At 40.9% G+C, this 15,205-nt stretch overlaps 2 protein-coding genes across 4 annotated transcripts; both read right to left on the reverse strand.

Moving 5' to 3' along the window:
- Positions 1 to 1,157: 1,157 nt before the first annotated feature.
- Positions 1,158 to 4,194, reverse strand: pigm (phosphatidylinositol glycan anchor biosynthesis, class M). The gene is made up of 5 exons (XM_064333221.1): positions 3,582 to 4,194; positions 2,747 to 3,291; positions 2,188 to 2,446; positions 1,854 to 1,955; positions 1,158 to 1,572 (listed from the first exon to the last, which is right to left on the reverse strand). The coding sequence occupies exons 1-5, from the start codon at positions 3,750 to 3,752 to the stop codon at positions 1,405 to 1,407; spliced, it is 1,245 nt and encodes a 414-aa protein (XP_064189291.1). The 5' UTR covers positions 3,753 to 4,194; the 3' UTR covers positions 1,158 to 1,404.
- Positions 4,195 to 5,271: 1,077 nt separating this feature from the next.
- Positions 5,272 to 14,480, reverse strand: LOC135253651 (leukocyte elastase inhibitor-like). Of its 3 annotated transcripts, none has more exons than XM_064333222.1 (8): positions 14,325 to 14,480; positions 12,445 to 12,636; positions 10,094 to 10,186; positions 9,304 to 9,444; positions 8,164 to 8,281; positions 7,085 to 7,227; positions 6,136 to 6,303; positions 5,272 to 5,947 (listed from the first exon to the last, which is right to left on the reverse strand). In XM_064333222.1, exons 2-8 carry the CDS (start codon positions 12,610 to 12,612, stop codon positions 5,540 to 5,542), a joined length of 1,239 nt encoding a protein of 412 aa, XP_064189292.1. In that variant the 5' UTR covers positions 12,613 to 12,636; positions 14,325 to 14,480; the 3' UTR covers positions 5,272 to 5,539. The 3 variants fall into 3 exon arrangements, with proteins under 3 accessions (XP_064189292.1, XP_064189293.1, XP_064189294.1); XM_064333223.1 differs by having other exon boundaries at positions 12,445 to 12,621; positions 14,325 to 14,470; XM_064333224.1 differs by lacking the exon at positions 10,094 to 10,186.
- Between the last annotated feature and the right edge of the window lie 725 nt (positions 14,481 to 15,205).

The following is a 15,205-nucleotide window of genomic DNA, read 5'->3' on the forward strand; positions in this document are numbered from 1 at the left end:
TTCCCTGTCTCCATTAGTTTTTCACTCCCTGCTTGGATCGTTCGGAATTCTACTCAGTTCTCTGAGGGCACGTCATAATTCCCAGAGCTATGCAAATAATAATTGTAAGTCTGTCCCATCCTCAATCAGTGAATGTGTGAGCATGGATGTCCTCCAGTGAGCATGCAGCAGCTGCTGCTGCTTTTCCCTCTGCAGGCTGCCAGGTGAGCTGCGTGCTTACTGTGCACGGCTTGCATGGCTGGCGCCCCGGCCGAACAGCGGGCATGACTATGACGATACGGGGAAACGACTGCCAGCGCAACCCTCCCTCCCCGGGTAAGATCATGGCTCAATTCTGCATCACCCTATGGGACAGTACTGGCATGGTCAACACTCCAGACCACAGGTCTCTTAATTGCTCTGAGATGATGCCCAAGTTCAACCTGCAACCCTACATCCTTAACAGCAGCTTTTCTGACAGTCAGTACACTTTTGTGGCACTTCCCTGGCCGTGTTTAAAAACGAGGTAGCCATTATACTGACGCAGCATTCAGGTGGACCTTCTGAATGAGGGGCGAGTGGAGAGTATGCGTCAGAGGGGAGTTGAACACAGTTGTGTGACTCAGAGCAGCAGCTGGCTCAGGAACCCTGGCGCTCTTGGAGGTCATGCAAGTCAGCTGTTCCAGTCCTGGATGACACACACACACGTGGCAAGGGGTCTGCCTCCTCCTGACCGCAGTCTGTGCCTGCGCCCTAAATTCTGAGCCTGACCACAGCAGTACCTCGCCCTTGCTAACCCCATTTGCACAAGAAGGCGATACGCGGTAGATCCCAGCCAGCCCGGTTTGGGGCCTGAGCAATGCTTCCAAATTTACACACATATCTCATTCATGACAGCAGCTTGCGAGAGAGCACTGGGCAGGTGAGACACCAATACTGGATTCAATAATAGACGTTAGGCCTATATAAAAACTAATGGAAACTGTTTATTCCATCTGTGTACATGAAAATACATTCACTGATTAAGCCAGGGGCATCTGAGGATATAGGGCAATCAGTGCCTGTTCACTTGTCATTGGCTACCACCTACTGTCCCATACAGGAATTACACCATGTGTGTTGTAGTATCCCAGTGAGTGAACTGAGAGCAAGTTGAGTACAGGGAAGAGTCACAGGAGTTGGACACAACTGCCTTCATCGGAAGGTTTATTTTTATATTAATATTAACATATAAACAAATTGATCTTAGACCTTGAGTGCAATGCCCTTTGGTAGGCCATAAACCCAACATACAAAAAAGTAATATAAAACAAACACATTTCAAAAGTAATACCGTTTTTTAAGTCAGTAGATGTACTGAAACCACTTCTCCACCAGATAATACAACCCACAAGTACAGCAGAAACTTCCAGAGGCTTCTTTGTATTAGTCCAATTTCTGGATATGCCAAATGTCTTCTTGTTTATAATGGGAAATTATCTGTACCAGTATGAAAGTGTTTATTGCCAGGAAAAGTAAGCCAGCAAGCCAAATTAGAACAAAAGTGTTCTGCCCTTCAAATTCCAGATAGTATGCTGGTGCCAACCAAATCCCCTGTAAGCCAAAGGGTAAACAAGTCCATTTCAGTCAAACATATTCTGGTCTGATATTAGCAAACGATTTAGATGCATTTACAACACCACCTCAAATAATGCCATAAACAATTGAGTCAGCAGCATAAGGTTTCCAAATGACAAAGCTCATTCTTCATCCTGCATTGTACACAATAGCATAGTCAAATATTTCCATATTCCACAGGAGGGATGTGTATGTGTTTTCTTGGCTTCCATGCTTTCAGATCTCCACAGAATGTGTAAGAGTGTCTTAAGCCTTACCTGTCCGGCAAACCACAGCACAAGCAGACCCAATCCCTGCTTCAAGGACAGCGTAAGACGAGGCAGGACAAGAGGCAGCAAGCACAGATACCACAGGAAGTACTGCAGGAAAGTAAAATGAAACACTGTTTAAATACTGAACCCTTCTCAAACTTTAATAACAGTAACTACATAACAACTGCAACTACTACACATGGTTACAATAAAGCAACAACAGTAATTTATTATTATAATAATGATGACATCAGCAACTCCTATATGACTGCAAATACATGGTGTGTAGTGATCAGGTAACCTTTACTTGCAGCGGACAGGGGCAGTGTGGGTAATGTACCTGGGAGGTGCAGACTTTGTTGAAGCTGACAAAGATGGCAGTGTGCAGGAAGCAGCAGAAGGCCAGGTCAGAGTGGAAGGCCAGGGATGCCAGCAGGAGAAGAGCCAGCTGAGGCAGGAAGGCAGCCAGGCCCAGCGCCAGGCTCCAGCTGCTCTCGGCCATCAGGTACAGCATGTAGAAGTAGGGAGAGAAGTTGTGGCGGATGTCTCTCCTCGTCAGGTGGTAAAGGTACGTTTCCTGCAGGAACTCCCAGCCATACCTTCCGACGCGCATGTGGGTACAACCAGAAAAAAGTCAGAAAAAATCATAGTGAACCCATATGACCAGCTGAGATCGTTTCAGCACAGTTAACCACTGACCATTTCAGCAATTAAATTATGTATTTTGAATGACATAGCCAATAAATGAAATCTTGACATCAAATAAGGATGCGATGGAAAAAAACATTTCCCTCCATCATGTCTTATCAAGTGGCCTAACCACAACTTCAGTTGTCAATTTCTCAATGCTGTGGCAAGCAAACTTAGATAACTAATTCGTTGAAAAGGAGTAAACTCACATGTGGTAAAACAGGAGGGTGAGCCCACAGAAGACTCCTCCTGCTATAGAAAAAAACTGCAGCAGGTCCCTGTTTAGGAGTCCCAGGAGGAACCTAGCCATTCTCCTTCCCATGGGGATTTTGGTCTCACCAGTGTTGACCTTATCCCGTGTGCGAAGGGAGAGAGCTAGGGGGAGAGCATATGTCACCGGGTAAATCTTCATGTGGACCGACAGGCCATAGAAGAAGGCCGCCTTGGCCAAGTGCCTCCGCTCCATGCAGCTCAGCGTGCTCAGGACCAACACGGCCAGCAGGGACTCAGCGTTCCCACGGCTGGACACCCCCATGGACAAGGGGTTGAGCAGCCACAGGGAGCAGTACCCGCAGGCTGCCTGGCAGCTCATTCCCCGAGCTCGCAGGATATTGTACATGAAGTAGGACGAGACCACGTCGCACGTCACAAACAGCAGCTTCCCAAAGACAGGTGTGAGGAAGACGTTGGGGGTCAGCAGCCATGCCAGTAGTGGAGTGTAGCGGTAGGTGGCTCTGCGATACGGAGATGCTCCCTGTTGGACAGCACAGGGGTAAGAGAGAATATGAAGGGGGAAAGTGGGACAGACTTTTTTTCTGAAACACACCAAGAACGGGCAGAGACTGCGGCACTCCAAGACTTCAGTCTGACACCTCTAGTTCGAACTGAACCGTCCACGAGGTCCATGACTGATCTAGAGCACTTTGTGATACCCATCCGATTATGTCTCTAGGGTAAAATGACCCCACTGATGACCGCAGTACACATAGTGGCCCCTTAAATACCCCGTTCTACCATTATGTTTGAAAGCCGGTGTGAACAAACCTCTGTGATGAATTGTGAAGCATCTGTAAACACGTGATAGTCAATGTCTGTGTATTTTACGATCATCGTTTTGTCTTGATAAACTCCAAAAACAACCAAAACAACTCGTACGAAAAACGCGAAAGTAAACAGCGACCATTTTCTAAAAAACGTGGCCATCATCCAGTCCATGATGGAATTCGTTGTAATTCCTTGGTTCAAAGCTGTATTTAGCTTCTTAGTCTCCACAAAACCTCAATTGTAAATGTGTCTTAGGTTTGGTACAATTAAACCTAATGGGAAAACTGGGCGTATCGATACATAATCTGCGCTTTCCTGTAAAGCCAGATTTGATTCCATAAATGCAAAATTGACTGCTAGCTAGCTAGTCGAGTAAGCACATTGAACTCAGAAAGCAAGTTCTCTCTGAACCGACCACGAAAGCTATCAAGAACCTATACATTGAATATAAGACGACATAATTGGCATGCTACCTACCTAACTAAATCAAATCTGTGTGCAGCCAATCCCATGAAGTTGTAGGAAAAGGTGATTCTCTCATTTTTACAAATTTTAAGGAGTCGATTCCGGGAAGCGAAAGCACAACACCGGATCACGTGACAACGGATAACCACCATAGACGGTGTGGAACCTCTGTGTGGAACATGACAGATAGAATGCTAAGAAAGATGGTTGCGGAAACTAACAAGATGTATATGTCAGTGCCAAACTAGACAGTCGGTAACTTGGACGTGCGGTAAAATAAGTTTACCAAAATATTTAATTATAATGCACCCCTAAGGACAAACAATGATCTCGAGAAATATCTCGAAAGCAGGTCAAATAATCACACATTGAGTTTATTTTGTCACCGGCGTCAAGCCCGCTTCCATTTCGCTAAACGAAGTCAAGCTACCGGCTAATTGATTTGTTCTGCGCGTATACCACATGCATCACGGTAATATGTTTTCTGCACACTAGTGCCGCGTTACCCAATCTATGGGTCTACCTGTGATGTTAGTTTGCAGTGATGTTGTGAGTGTCAGCTTGTTGGGTTTTCTGTCCACGAGGAAGTATTACATTAGGAACATACAGAACTTAAATGAATATCCGGGATAGGCTAGGTTTCATCACGTGACCCAATGATTCAATGTATTAAATTCAAAATATTTACTCCTTCAGCAATAAACCATGGTTTTCAAGAACTTTTTTTCAAATAATATTGCTTCATTAACTTAGCTGTCAGTCATCAGAGGATTACTTTTTACACACAGCTGATACAGGTAGAATGCTGGTGCCCAAAGATGTTACTTAGGACAATCATGCAACCAAGTCTCCGTATCTGGTTAAAACTGTGACTAATTATGTGCCGGGTGATGCATGGAAATGCAGTATTTAAACAGGATGAGCCATCTTGCAGTTGCATCAAGACTTTTCACTTTTATTTAAAGTGACTGTAAAGGTAAATCTGTGGAATGGCTTCAGACTACATTGTATGGGTTTACTGCAATATCAACTTATATCAGTCTGAACATTTCCATCAGTTCCTATGTGCGGATTGACTGGGTGGAGTTCAGACTCAATGAGGCTGTTTTAGTGGGAGAGAATATTTATTTGCCTCAAACTATGGGAGGAGATATGCAATGAGACCAAAACATTTATTGGCTATTATGTCAGGTCCTTAATGACATCAAAAGCAACCTACACAGTAAATGTTTCCACACTTTTATTTTTTATTTTCGCAAATATGAAATTGGTTAGCAGATATGGTTTTCAGTTACATAGTGAGTGAAATATAATAAACAGGCATTAAATATTCTTTGGTATTAATCCAGAAGAAGATTTCAAAGAGGATACCATGGAAATAAATCAATGCCATGTACTACAAGAAACATGATTCAGTTGATTACATTCTTTTAAGGCAGACTTAATTTTTTTTAGACTCCAGGTTATAACTGGAAACTGTCAAGCTTAAGACTTCATGGGGAGCAGAAACGGCCATAGAACAGGATGCTCTGAGTGGGGTTGTGTCTGATAAAGAACAGGAAGGGATGGTCTGCAATGAACGTAATAGGCGGTGGCCTGGCACATCGCAACATCATGATGCCAGCAGAGGCAGCAGCGGCCTCTGTGCCCTCCTCATTCACCTCCACAAAGGCCTTGTGCACCACTTTGGACACCACCAGTTCATTGCTGGGAGACATGCCAGAGAAGTCACTTTTGGACACATCGAAGGCATCCTCTATGCCCATACTGACCAGAATTTCTTTCAGGTCATAAGTCTCTTCCATCTTGAACTTGGGCAGAGCCACATTTACATCAAGATTGTCCATCATGTCAGGGTGTGTCCAGTCGATGAGCTTCTCGTACGTGAGCTCCGTTTCCAACTGTAGGAGAAAAGAAGCCATTGGTCGAATTGTGAGTGAGAGATTCTCAAAGGCTAGAAAACTCCTTATTATAAAATACGACACGTTCTTATACTCTGCCAAGTTTAAACCACTGGGTATTGTCTTGATTACCTTGTATGCATTATTATAGAAGCCATTAAGTTATCGTATACCAAATTCAGTCTTACCCTCACAAGCCCTGTGGAGTCATCTTCAATCTCTTTGGGAAGAAAAATGAGCATGCTAAGTTCTGTACCAACGTAGGGCATCTCCAGAATCTGACAATTGACGTCGTGAATGAACGTGATACGAAACTTGGCCTTCTGGTGCATCATCTGCACTGGCTTACTTTCATTCTGAAAAAATTCAAAATGGAGTACAGCTTTCAGATATATTTTTCAATATCAAAAGCAAAAGCAGTATGTTATATGATATTGCAGAGACAAATCATTTCAAGTGTGTACCCAACAGAGAGTGTGTTAAAGGATAATTCCTTTTTTCTTCAACCTAGGTTTTCATAATATTTTCCACAATTCCTATTGGTTCTGATAGTATTTTACTCAGCTGCTTCATTGTGAAGTATTTTTTTTGTTTTCTTAGAGGTTTTCTTTCATCCAAATGACAATAGCTTTATAACAGCATCTATGGGGCATATCAAGATACAGGTTCAATTTAACGCAAACAAGTGCAGTTTATCTGAACTAGGGATCTTCACGATTAATCAATGATCGATTATTCTTCATTACACATTCACGTTGATCAAGCTAAACAATTAAAAAGAATAATTTTATTTTGGGTCACCTAACACTACGCTTCTTTTTCGAAGAAAACGTAACAATTTAAATTTGCCACCAGACAATTATTTTACCCTGGCCCACTGAGATAGGCTTTGACATCTACATCCGGGCACGTGCCAATTTCAAGTGTCTAAAAATGAAATGGTCAAAAAGAAGTTCATTGTGGGATCATTTTTATTGCAAAATGGTGCTTGTACACCACACCACAATGCAGTGTCTGAGCAGCACCTGTGACTGAACATCACAGGGGACAAAAACCTCCATGTCAGTGTAGGCCACAGTTCTGAATTCTTTTGCAGCCTAACAGTAATCTGGAAATTGAGTAAGCAAGAGCAGTTACCTTATTCAGTTTGAATGGCACTTCACTTGTGTCCGCCTCTTTGAATTTGCTGCTCCAATCACCCTTGAAATAGATAGCATTCACCAACACTAGTCTGGTCAGAGTGTCAACAGTCCCTTCCGGCAGCAAGTTCTTGATTTTCTCTACAAGTAAGCATAATCCAGTGGAGATGTACAGATGGGAGTGTCACACAAGCATATTTAGTAAGATAAATACTGCTACATATATGATGCATTATATCTTGAATAATGCAGATGTGGTTCATCTTCAAGGGGTATGAGATACGCTCAAACAGACAACACCTACAATACAAAATGCAGAACATGAAGTTTTTAACAACAAAGAAAGCCATCAGGTGCCAAATATTCTGTATCCCAAGGACAAAAGAGAGGCAGAAAAAAATCTCTAAATCGCTGAATAAGCTCCCACACTGCATGGTCATTTCACTGAGATACATTGCGTCATAGTATCTATGCATTTCAAAAAACAAATAGAACATAATATATATAGTAGGATAGGATAGGTTAGGTCTGAGGTCTGAGGAAGTAGAGTTAGGCCTGATCACCTGAACATCATCATCATCACACTGAACAGTCTCATTATTTATTGTTTACTACCTATTTAATTAAACTGGAACAACCACTGCTATTTTATATAACCACTGCTACTTTATTCTTTATTTATTTTCTTTATTTATTTTCTGTATATTGTTACTATCTCTATGTTTGGTGTGTGATGTTTAACTTGTTAACTTTTTAACTTATGGTGCTGTACTCACTGGAAACCTTCCCTACGGGATCAATAAAGTTTCTATCTATCTATCTATCTATCTATCTAGTATTGCACATTACCTACATGTTAAGCATGTCTAGATATTTTAGTCTGGCTTATATTTCATACAATGCCTAATTGTTGCGGTATACCCTTCACATTCATTAACACATCAAACAAGAGGTAAAACTATGTGAACTGATAACTGCCAACAGTCTTCCTCATCTTGATCATTTCAGTGGAATCTGTAGTTCAGATTTCAAAAGAAAGTCTCTTGCGCCTGCACATGGGTGTGTAACTGCAGTTACCTTGAGTCTGCTTCTCCACCCAGCTGTTGATGTTCACCCTGGAATCCTCTGCTTTTGATAAGAAGTCAACAGTCTCCAGCTCAGCCTGATAGAACTTCTTTGTGTCCATAATGTATTTCTACAGATTCACAAAGATAGTGGACGTTTACAGGTTTCCTGTGTTCTAGCCTGGCTTTCACCTAAAAATGATCAATGCTCTCCAGAGGTTAAATATAATCTCACAAGAAATTTTTGGTAGAAAAATGACATATTAATAATAATAACATATTATTATACAGTTAATTATACAGTTTACAGTGTAAACAGGAAAATGAACAGCAAGGATTAACAGCAGAAGTACACATCAGTCACGGTGTCATGAATCATGTGTTTATAATCAGCATGTCAAGTTTAAGGTCTCTCTGTGGATTGTTCCAATTGTACAGTGTAGTCCAGAGTCCAGTCATTTAAAAAAGTACCATTTCACTAGAATGAAGGCGATACCTTTAGGAATTCCCGTAGAACAGAGCTGAGGTAAGAAGGAAGCAGCCTAATTATTGCCTTAAAAATAATTATATACCAGTGGATGGTTCTATGTAGATTTAAGGATGTTAGTCCAGACCATTCATATAAAAGACAGTGGTGGTTTAGCAATTTAGCATTTAGCGATTTAAATGTTGTGCGATATACAAATCTGCACCTAAGGTATGCATGTAAATGCATGCCCATAGTCTAAAACGGGAAAAGTGACCACAGTGTGACTCTTCATTGTCTCAAAAAAAAGTTTTATTTCCAAAAGCCTTAACTCAACTTTTAAAAATTAATTTCTCAATTTCAGTCTCTTCATTTTTTGAAAGAGAAAAAAGCATATGGGTTTTTGAGCATCCAGAGAAGGTGATTGCTTATGTATTTCCAGCTTAGCTTGCTTGCACAAAAGTGGCTAGAGCATCGTTCACATATTTTTTTTTCCATAAATCTATCTATATGGAGCACTACCTACACACTCTTCAGGCAGTCAGGCCTAGTGCTATATTACAACAGAATTCTCCTTTCACTGAGGAATATGAAAAAAATATATATATTGTTGACAATGTGCCAGATTTGTGAACAAATAAGCCCAATCTTGAAGTCTACTTATGATCTGCTTGGTTAGAATGTTACCTCCACAAACGTGTAGGACTGCTCCCCAAACAGGCGATTTGCCATGCTCAGCACATACGGGGCACCCTCTTTGTTGAGTTCAGACGTCAGTTTGCTGAATCCATTATGAATGTCGTCGTCAGCTTTGTGAAAGTGGAGAGACTGGTGACAGATACAGAAAAATAATTTCAGACACTGGAAAATGCAAGCAAGGCATAAAACTGCTTCAGTTCCTCCGCTTTGGAAAAATCTTACCAACACTATCTATCTAAATCTAAATATGCAAATATAACTGAAATGAATCCTTTGATTGTGCCATTAGCACTTTCCATTGTAAAACAAGTATTTTATTTCATATAAGCAATAGGACACAAAAAGTGGTAACTGGGTCTTTATTAAACCCTAAAAATTCAAAAGAACAACAAGGAAGAAGGAATAATGGCGTTTTATTAAAAAAACAAAAAATGCCCTTAACAAAACTGTCAGAGTTTGTCTTTTTGTCTGTTAGTCTATAACAAAGATTATTTTCTTTGCTCATTATTTATCAGAAAACACAGTTATGAGTATACCATTAGATACTTGAGAATTACATTTAAAGACATTGTTTTGTCTTTAAATGTTAAATACAAAAGTACACAAAAATATGAGCACAGTTAAAGGTAAAGACAAACTCTGTAGCAAATTGGTAAGGCAAAACACCAAGACCTCAACCATCGCTCACCAGTCACCCAACCAACACCCATTGTTAACCCAACTAATAGGCACCCCATCGTGGTTAGTAACTCCAGCAGCAGTAACTTTGTTTTATCACCTCCAACATATCCCTTTGAAGCTGGGGTTTTTGTACTTGTTGTTGCAGTCCAGGGTTAACTTCAGGGTTCTTCTCTTTCGTAAAGCCAAGCACCTACAGCATCATCAACATTTTCAACACTGTGATGACACTGAGTTACAAGTAGAGAAATATTTTTTTCTTGAAATTCAAATGATAGTGTAGGATAAGTCCTGCATATAAATACTAAGCCTTGTGTCAACAGATCCTTAACAAACTCATGAGAGCACTGTAAATTGGACATACTTGGGGAGGGGGGCTTTGCAACAGAGAATATTTGAGAGACAGAGTATAATTCTATAATTCTTGGACATGTAGTAACAGGGGCCACCCACAAATGTACCTCAAACAGCACGGTGTATAAATTACTGTGCAAAAGATAAGAGTTGCCCAGCCCTGAACACGCCCATTTTATAACCTCAATTCCACACGGGCACTTAGTCATTGCATGTTGCAATGTGTGTCATGTTGTAAGACTGCCCTTATGACAATACACTGTTGCAACCCGCAGTCTGTCTAGCAGCCAGTTGACTTTAGTTTTAACCAAATAATATTCTGGTTCAACCTTACAAATTTACAATGGTGTATGAAAATAAAACAAATAGCTGGATACAAGACTTTCAGCCACTACTGTAGATAAGAAATAGAACATAATACAAACTCTTGGACTCACTCCTATGGTCTTAATCAGTTAGTGGACATTTAGCTGAGGAACAGAAATAAAAAAACATTATGACAGTTCTACAGTGCTATCTAAAGAAATGTGCAGATTACTCACTTCAGTGCAATTGAATGGTCACGAAAGTTAATCAAATAACATGCTCACAATGAATCAGGACCGCATTTTAACACAAAGACAATTTTCTGAAAGGTCAAGTTTCTTCTTACAACATTTTTCTCCTCACAATATTCATTCATCATCACTAATGCCTATTGATTTAGTTAGTCAAAATTCTGTTCCCAATCGCAGCAAGTCAATAGAAACTTAAGCCTCCCGCCATGCTACAGTGCAAGTACACACCCATATAACACAATAACCCATCTGTATGCAGAGTACAATCCCCATCTTTCATCACCAGACACTTTGGACATTTTGGATGGAACCCCATTCATCCAAAAGATATTCTCTAATTTGGTGTTTTGATTATGGCAGTGGAAATCGCTGTCTAACACGTCAGTCCAAAATCTCCCATAGCTGCTCAATTGGGTTGAGATCTGGTGACTGCGAAGGCCGTAGCATATGATTCACATCATTTTCATACTCATCAAACCATTCAGTGACCCCTTGTGCCCTGTGGATTGTCATCCTGGAGAGACCAGTCCCATCAGGATATAAATGTTTCATCATAGGATAAAGGTGATCCCTCAGAATAACTTTGTATTGATTTGCAGTGACCCTTCCCTCTAAGGGGACAAGCGGACCCAAACCATGTCAGGAAAATGCCCCCCACAGCATGACATATCCACCGAACCTCCTCACTCTGGCGGTCAGGCCTGTACCGTTCTCTTGGTGCACACCACATATGCACTCGCCCACTTGTGGAGAATATGATGAAGGATGACTCATCTGACCATAGCACTGTTTCCACATCTCCGTAGTCTTTGTAATGACAGGTTTATGCACTGCAACCCTACTATAATATCCCTCTCTATGTAGTTGTCGTCGAAACTTTCTTGCTGACAGTCTGATCATGTCCTGCAATAACATTCTCAGTCACCTGAGGAAGAGTTACTCTTCAGTTTTTCCTTACATATTGTACTAATGCATGAGCGTCACAGTCATCGAATGTGCACTTTTGTCCATAATATCCAACCCTATTTTCTGATGTCTTTCCCATAGATGTAAATGCAAATGTCACTTTAGTCACTGTTCCCATTGAAACACTAGCCTGTTGAGCAGTCTTTGTGACTGAAGCTCCTGCTATCCGTGCCCCAATAATGAACCCTCTTTCAAAGTCACTTAGATCTTTCCCTCTTGCCATCTTGATCCGATATCAAAGTCAACTAAGCCTGCTCAGCATTTCTATACATGCCACAGAGCATGAATGGATGTTAATTGCTTAATTTTATCATGCAGTACACCCGTATGGAAGCATCTGCATTTGTTATGTTTCTCCACTCATTGATTCAGGTTTTTTTTTTATTTGCCACTCGTCTGCATATAAATATATTTATATAGAAATCTAATAAGTGGTTGATGCCTTCCAGAATAACTGTTACACTGAGTTTGCTGAAGTACAGTAAGCTTACTACCTCATACAGAATGTATCTATGTATTAATGCAGTAGGGTGTTGGGATGTCTGAGAGTGGCACTGTGTCCGGCTGAACTCACCTTGGACATCTGTGTAGCTGTGTTGCCCCGGGCGCCCATGTACACCATGGCCAGAGCAGAGGAGATGCTGAGTGGTGAGTAGAAGATGTTGTCCACTTTCTTACTCTCACTTATCTTCTTAAACAGGTCCAGGGAGAAGTTGGTGTTTGCAGCAGTCAGTGACTTCATTGTTGGTTTCTTGGTAGGGCACAACTTTCAGAATAAAATGCATCATGCAATAGGAGCAACATCTTTTTCCTTTGTGAAATAGTATGTAAAGTAAACAGTTCTTATCAACTCTTATCTTTGTATGGCCAATGTACCTTTACCAACAGTCCCTATCCACACAAAGTTCAAGCAGGTAGACTATGATGGTAATTCCTTCTATAAAATCGATTACTTCAGGTAACTGACCAAACACATTTAAACATATGCATTTTAAAGGTTTCAGGCAACTGGATACAAATTGTGGTTATATTCACCAGAAGTGACAATTGATTTCTTTCAGGTTTTTAATCAAATTATAATAATTAAATTGTTATAAACACTATTAGATTATTGTGATCTTTTCAGCAGATAAGGGTAGGGTAGGCGTGTCCTATGCTCACAAACATTCATATCCATAAGACACGCCCTATGTAAACCATTCCTCATCGCTAGCTAAGTTACAGTTGGTTAGAGCAGTAACCTTAGACTATCAACAAAAGAAAGCAACACAAATTAGGCTTTACTATTGTATAGTGAAACCTGAAGATCATGTGTATGTGCAATACGGTTGTAACACTGAGCTACTGTACACTAACATTAGACTCTATAGCAGTCTAAAACTCTGGACATTATACCTGAAAAAAAGAAAGTCTTTGATTCCACATGTCTAAGCTTGAAAGCTATTTAATTGTCGCTATCTAACAGTAGGCCTACTTACCGATCCACTGCATTATGCGACAAGTTCCAGGCAATAATGTGCAATGCAAAACCTGTACAGGTTATTGTAATATTGCAGTGCCTGCTAATAAATAAAACCCATTTCTTGAAGTTCTCTTCATTTTTTTATTTTTTATTTATAAGAAAAAAGCATATTGCTTTCTCCGCATCCAGAGAATGGGCAATGCTTAGATATATTCAACTTAGTTTGCATTACCTGCACAAATGTGGCAAGAGCGTCATTTACAAAAAAAAAAAAGATTTCACTGCACTTAGGTTTTTTGTTACACAACTAACACTCAGTTAACCTGGCCCACGCTACGCTACGCCACATTTAGGCTTAGATAAAATTTCGCCTAGCTGAACACCTTTCTCATCCAGTGTACTCAACAGTTATCCGCAATAGTAGGCAAGTGCGCTTATTCAGACACGGCCTAGGCTTAAGCTACTAGGTTTGTCTTGAATATCCGCATTTCTGAAATTTCTTAAATAGATGTAACATCCAGCCGCAAAAATCCAAGTTTTCTATTTTTGGACTGCTCTGAATGACGAGAATCTCCCTAAATGTCTATGAACAGCAGAAAAGAGTCATGGGTACTGTAATACTGACAGCCTCTGACAGCGCACTCCAAAACTAGCTTACAGTGGTATTCAGCACCACAGAGGGAAAACTAGCAAATGAATCATGAATCCTACTACAGGGTGGAGCAAAATGCCTTCGCTCCGTGAAAACAGCATGAAGCAGCATTTAGTTCTATGGCTGGACGTAAAGATTAACTAGCTTTACAACCAGCTGTAGAACACGATTAAATCATTCTTAGTTTTTCAATCTACACATTAAACCTAAATAGCAGAAATTGAAAATTCATATTTTCCTCGTTAGCTGATACTGTTACTCTATTGAGAAGCTAAGGTGTAATTGTCTATAGAAGATCGCGCTAAATGTCTCACTGAAAGTCTAAAGAGGTTGAACTTACTTTTTGTTATCGTGCTGGAGAGTTAAGTTTCAGTCAACCTGAGATATGCGTGAAACTCAGCTATTACTTCACGGAAGGAGTGGCACTTGTCAGCGACGCACGCCCACATCGTACAGCTGTCGTATGTTCTTCCTTGTTTTACTACGGCGAGTCAAGAGGCACAAACGGCACGCAGTAGACGTGCCTAAGACACTCATTGCGCGGCTGTGCCCAGGTCTCGTTGTAGTTTTTGAAGGAAAGAACTCGCCTCACAGAAAGAAGGTTTTTGGTTCGATTCCCGGCCTGGGTCTTTCTGTGTGGAGTTTGCATGTTCTCCGTGTCCGTGTGGGTTTCCTTCGGGTACTCTGGTTTCCTCCCACAGTCCAAAGACATGCAGGTAGGCAAAGACTCTAAATTACCCCGTGTGGCAGCCTGTCTGGGGTCATTGTCTTGCTGCAGTCTTAAGCGCGGGCTGATGAGGTTGGAGGAATTATTTTGTGCACAGCCCGACTGAATCTATCTGTGTGCTTTCAAATTCATTCGACGTCTGCCATCCTTCATTAAATATCATCAATAAAGAGTAAGCCTGCGCCAGAAGCAGGCATACATGCCCAAGCTATGACACTACCTCATCAATATTTTACAGATGAGGGGGGCTGCTTTGGAGCATGGGCTGTTCCTTTCTTTCCCTGTGCTTTCAGCTTCCCCTCACTTTGTTAAAGGTTTATTTTGGTCTCATTTGTCCATAGAACTTTGTTCCAGAACTCTTCTGGCTCGTCTCCGTATTTTTCAGTGAATTATAATCTGGCCTTTAGAATCTTGCTGTTGATGAGAGGTTTGCATGTTGCAGTGTAGCCTCTATAATTCTGTTCTCCATTCATTTTATTATAGCTAAGTCTGTT

The sequence above is a fragment of the Anguilla rostrata genome, chromosome 4, assembly GCF_018555375.3.
Source record: "Anguilla rostrata isolate EN2019 chromosome 4, ASM1855537v3, whole genome shotgun sequence".
Classification (NCBI taxonomy): domain Eukaryota; kingdom Metazoa; phylum Chordata; class Actinopteri; order Anguilliformes; family Anguillidae; genus Anguilla; species Anguilla rostrata.

Coding starts and splice junctions, on each gene's coding strand:
- LOC135253651 (XM_064333222.1), bottom strand. CDS start 12,612: ATGAAGTCACTGACTGCTGCAAACACCAACTTCTCCCTGGACCTGTTT. Junction 10,187..12,444: donor CAGCTACACAGATGTCCAAG/GTGAGTTCAGCC, acceptor ATGATGCTGTAG/GTGCTTGGCTTTACGAAAGA. Junction 8,282..9,303: donor AGTCCTACACGTTTGTGGAG/GTAACATTCTAA, acceptor GTGAATCTGTAG/AAATACATTATGGACACAAA.
- pigm (XM_064333221.1), bottom strand. CDS start 3,752: ATGGACTGGATGATGGCCACGTTTTTTAGAAAATGGTCGCTGTTTACT. Junction 3,292..3,581: donor CTTCACAATTCATCACAGAG/GTTTGTTCACAC, acceptor GCTGTCCAACAG/GGAGCATCTCCGTATCGCAG. Junction 1,956..2,187: donor ACAAAGTCTGCACCTCCCAG/GTACATTACCCA, acceptor ACTTTCCTGCAG/TACTTCCTGTGGTATCTGTG.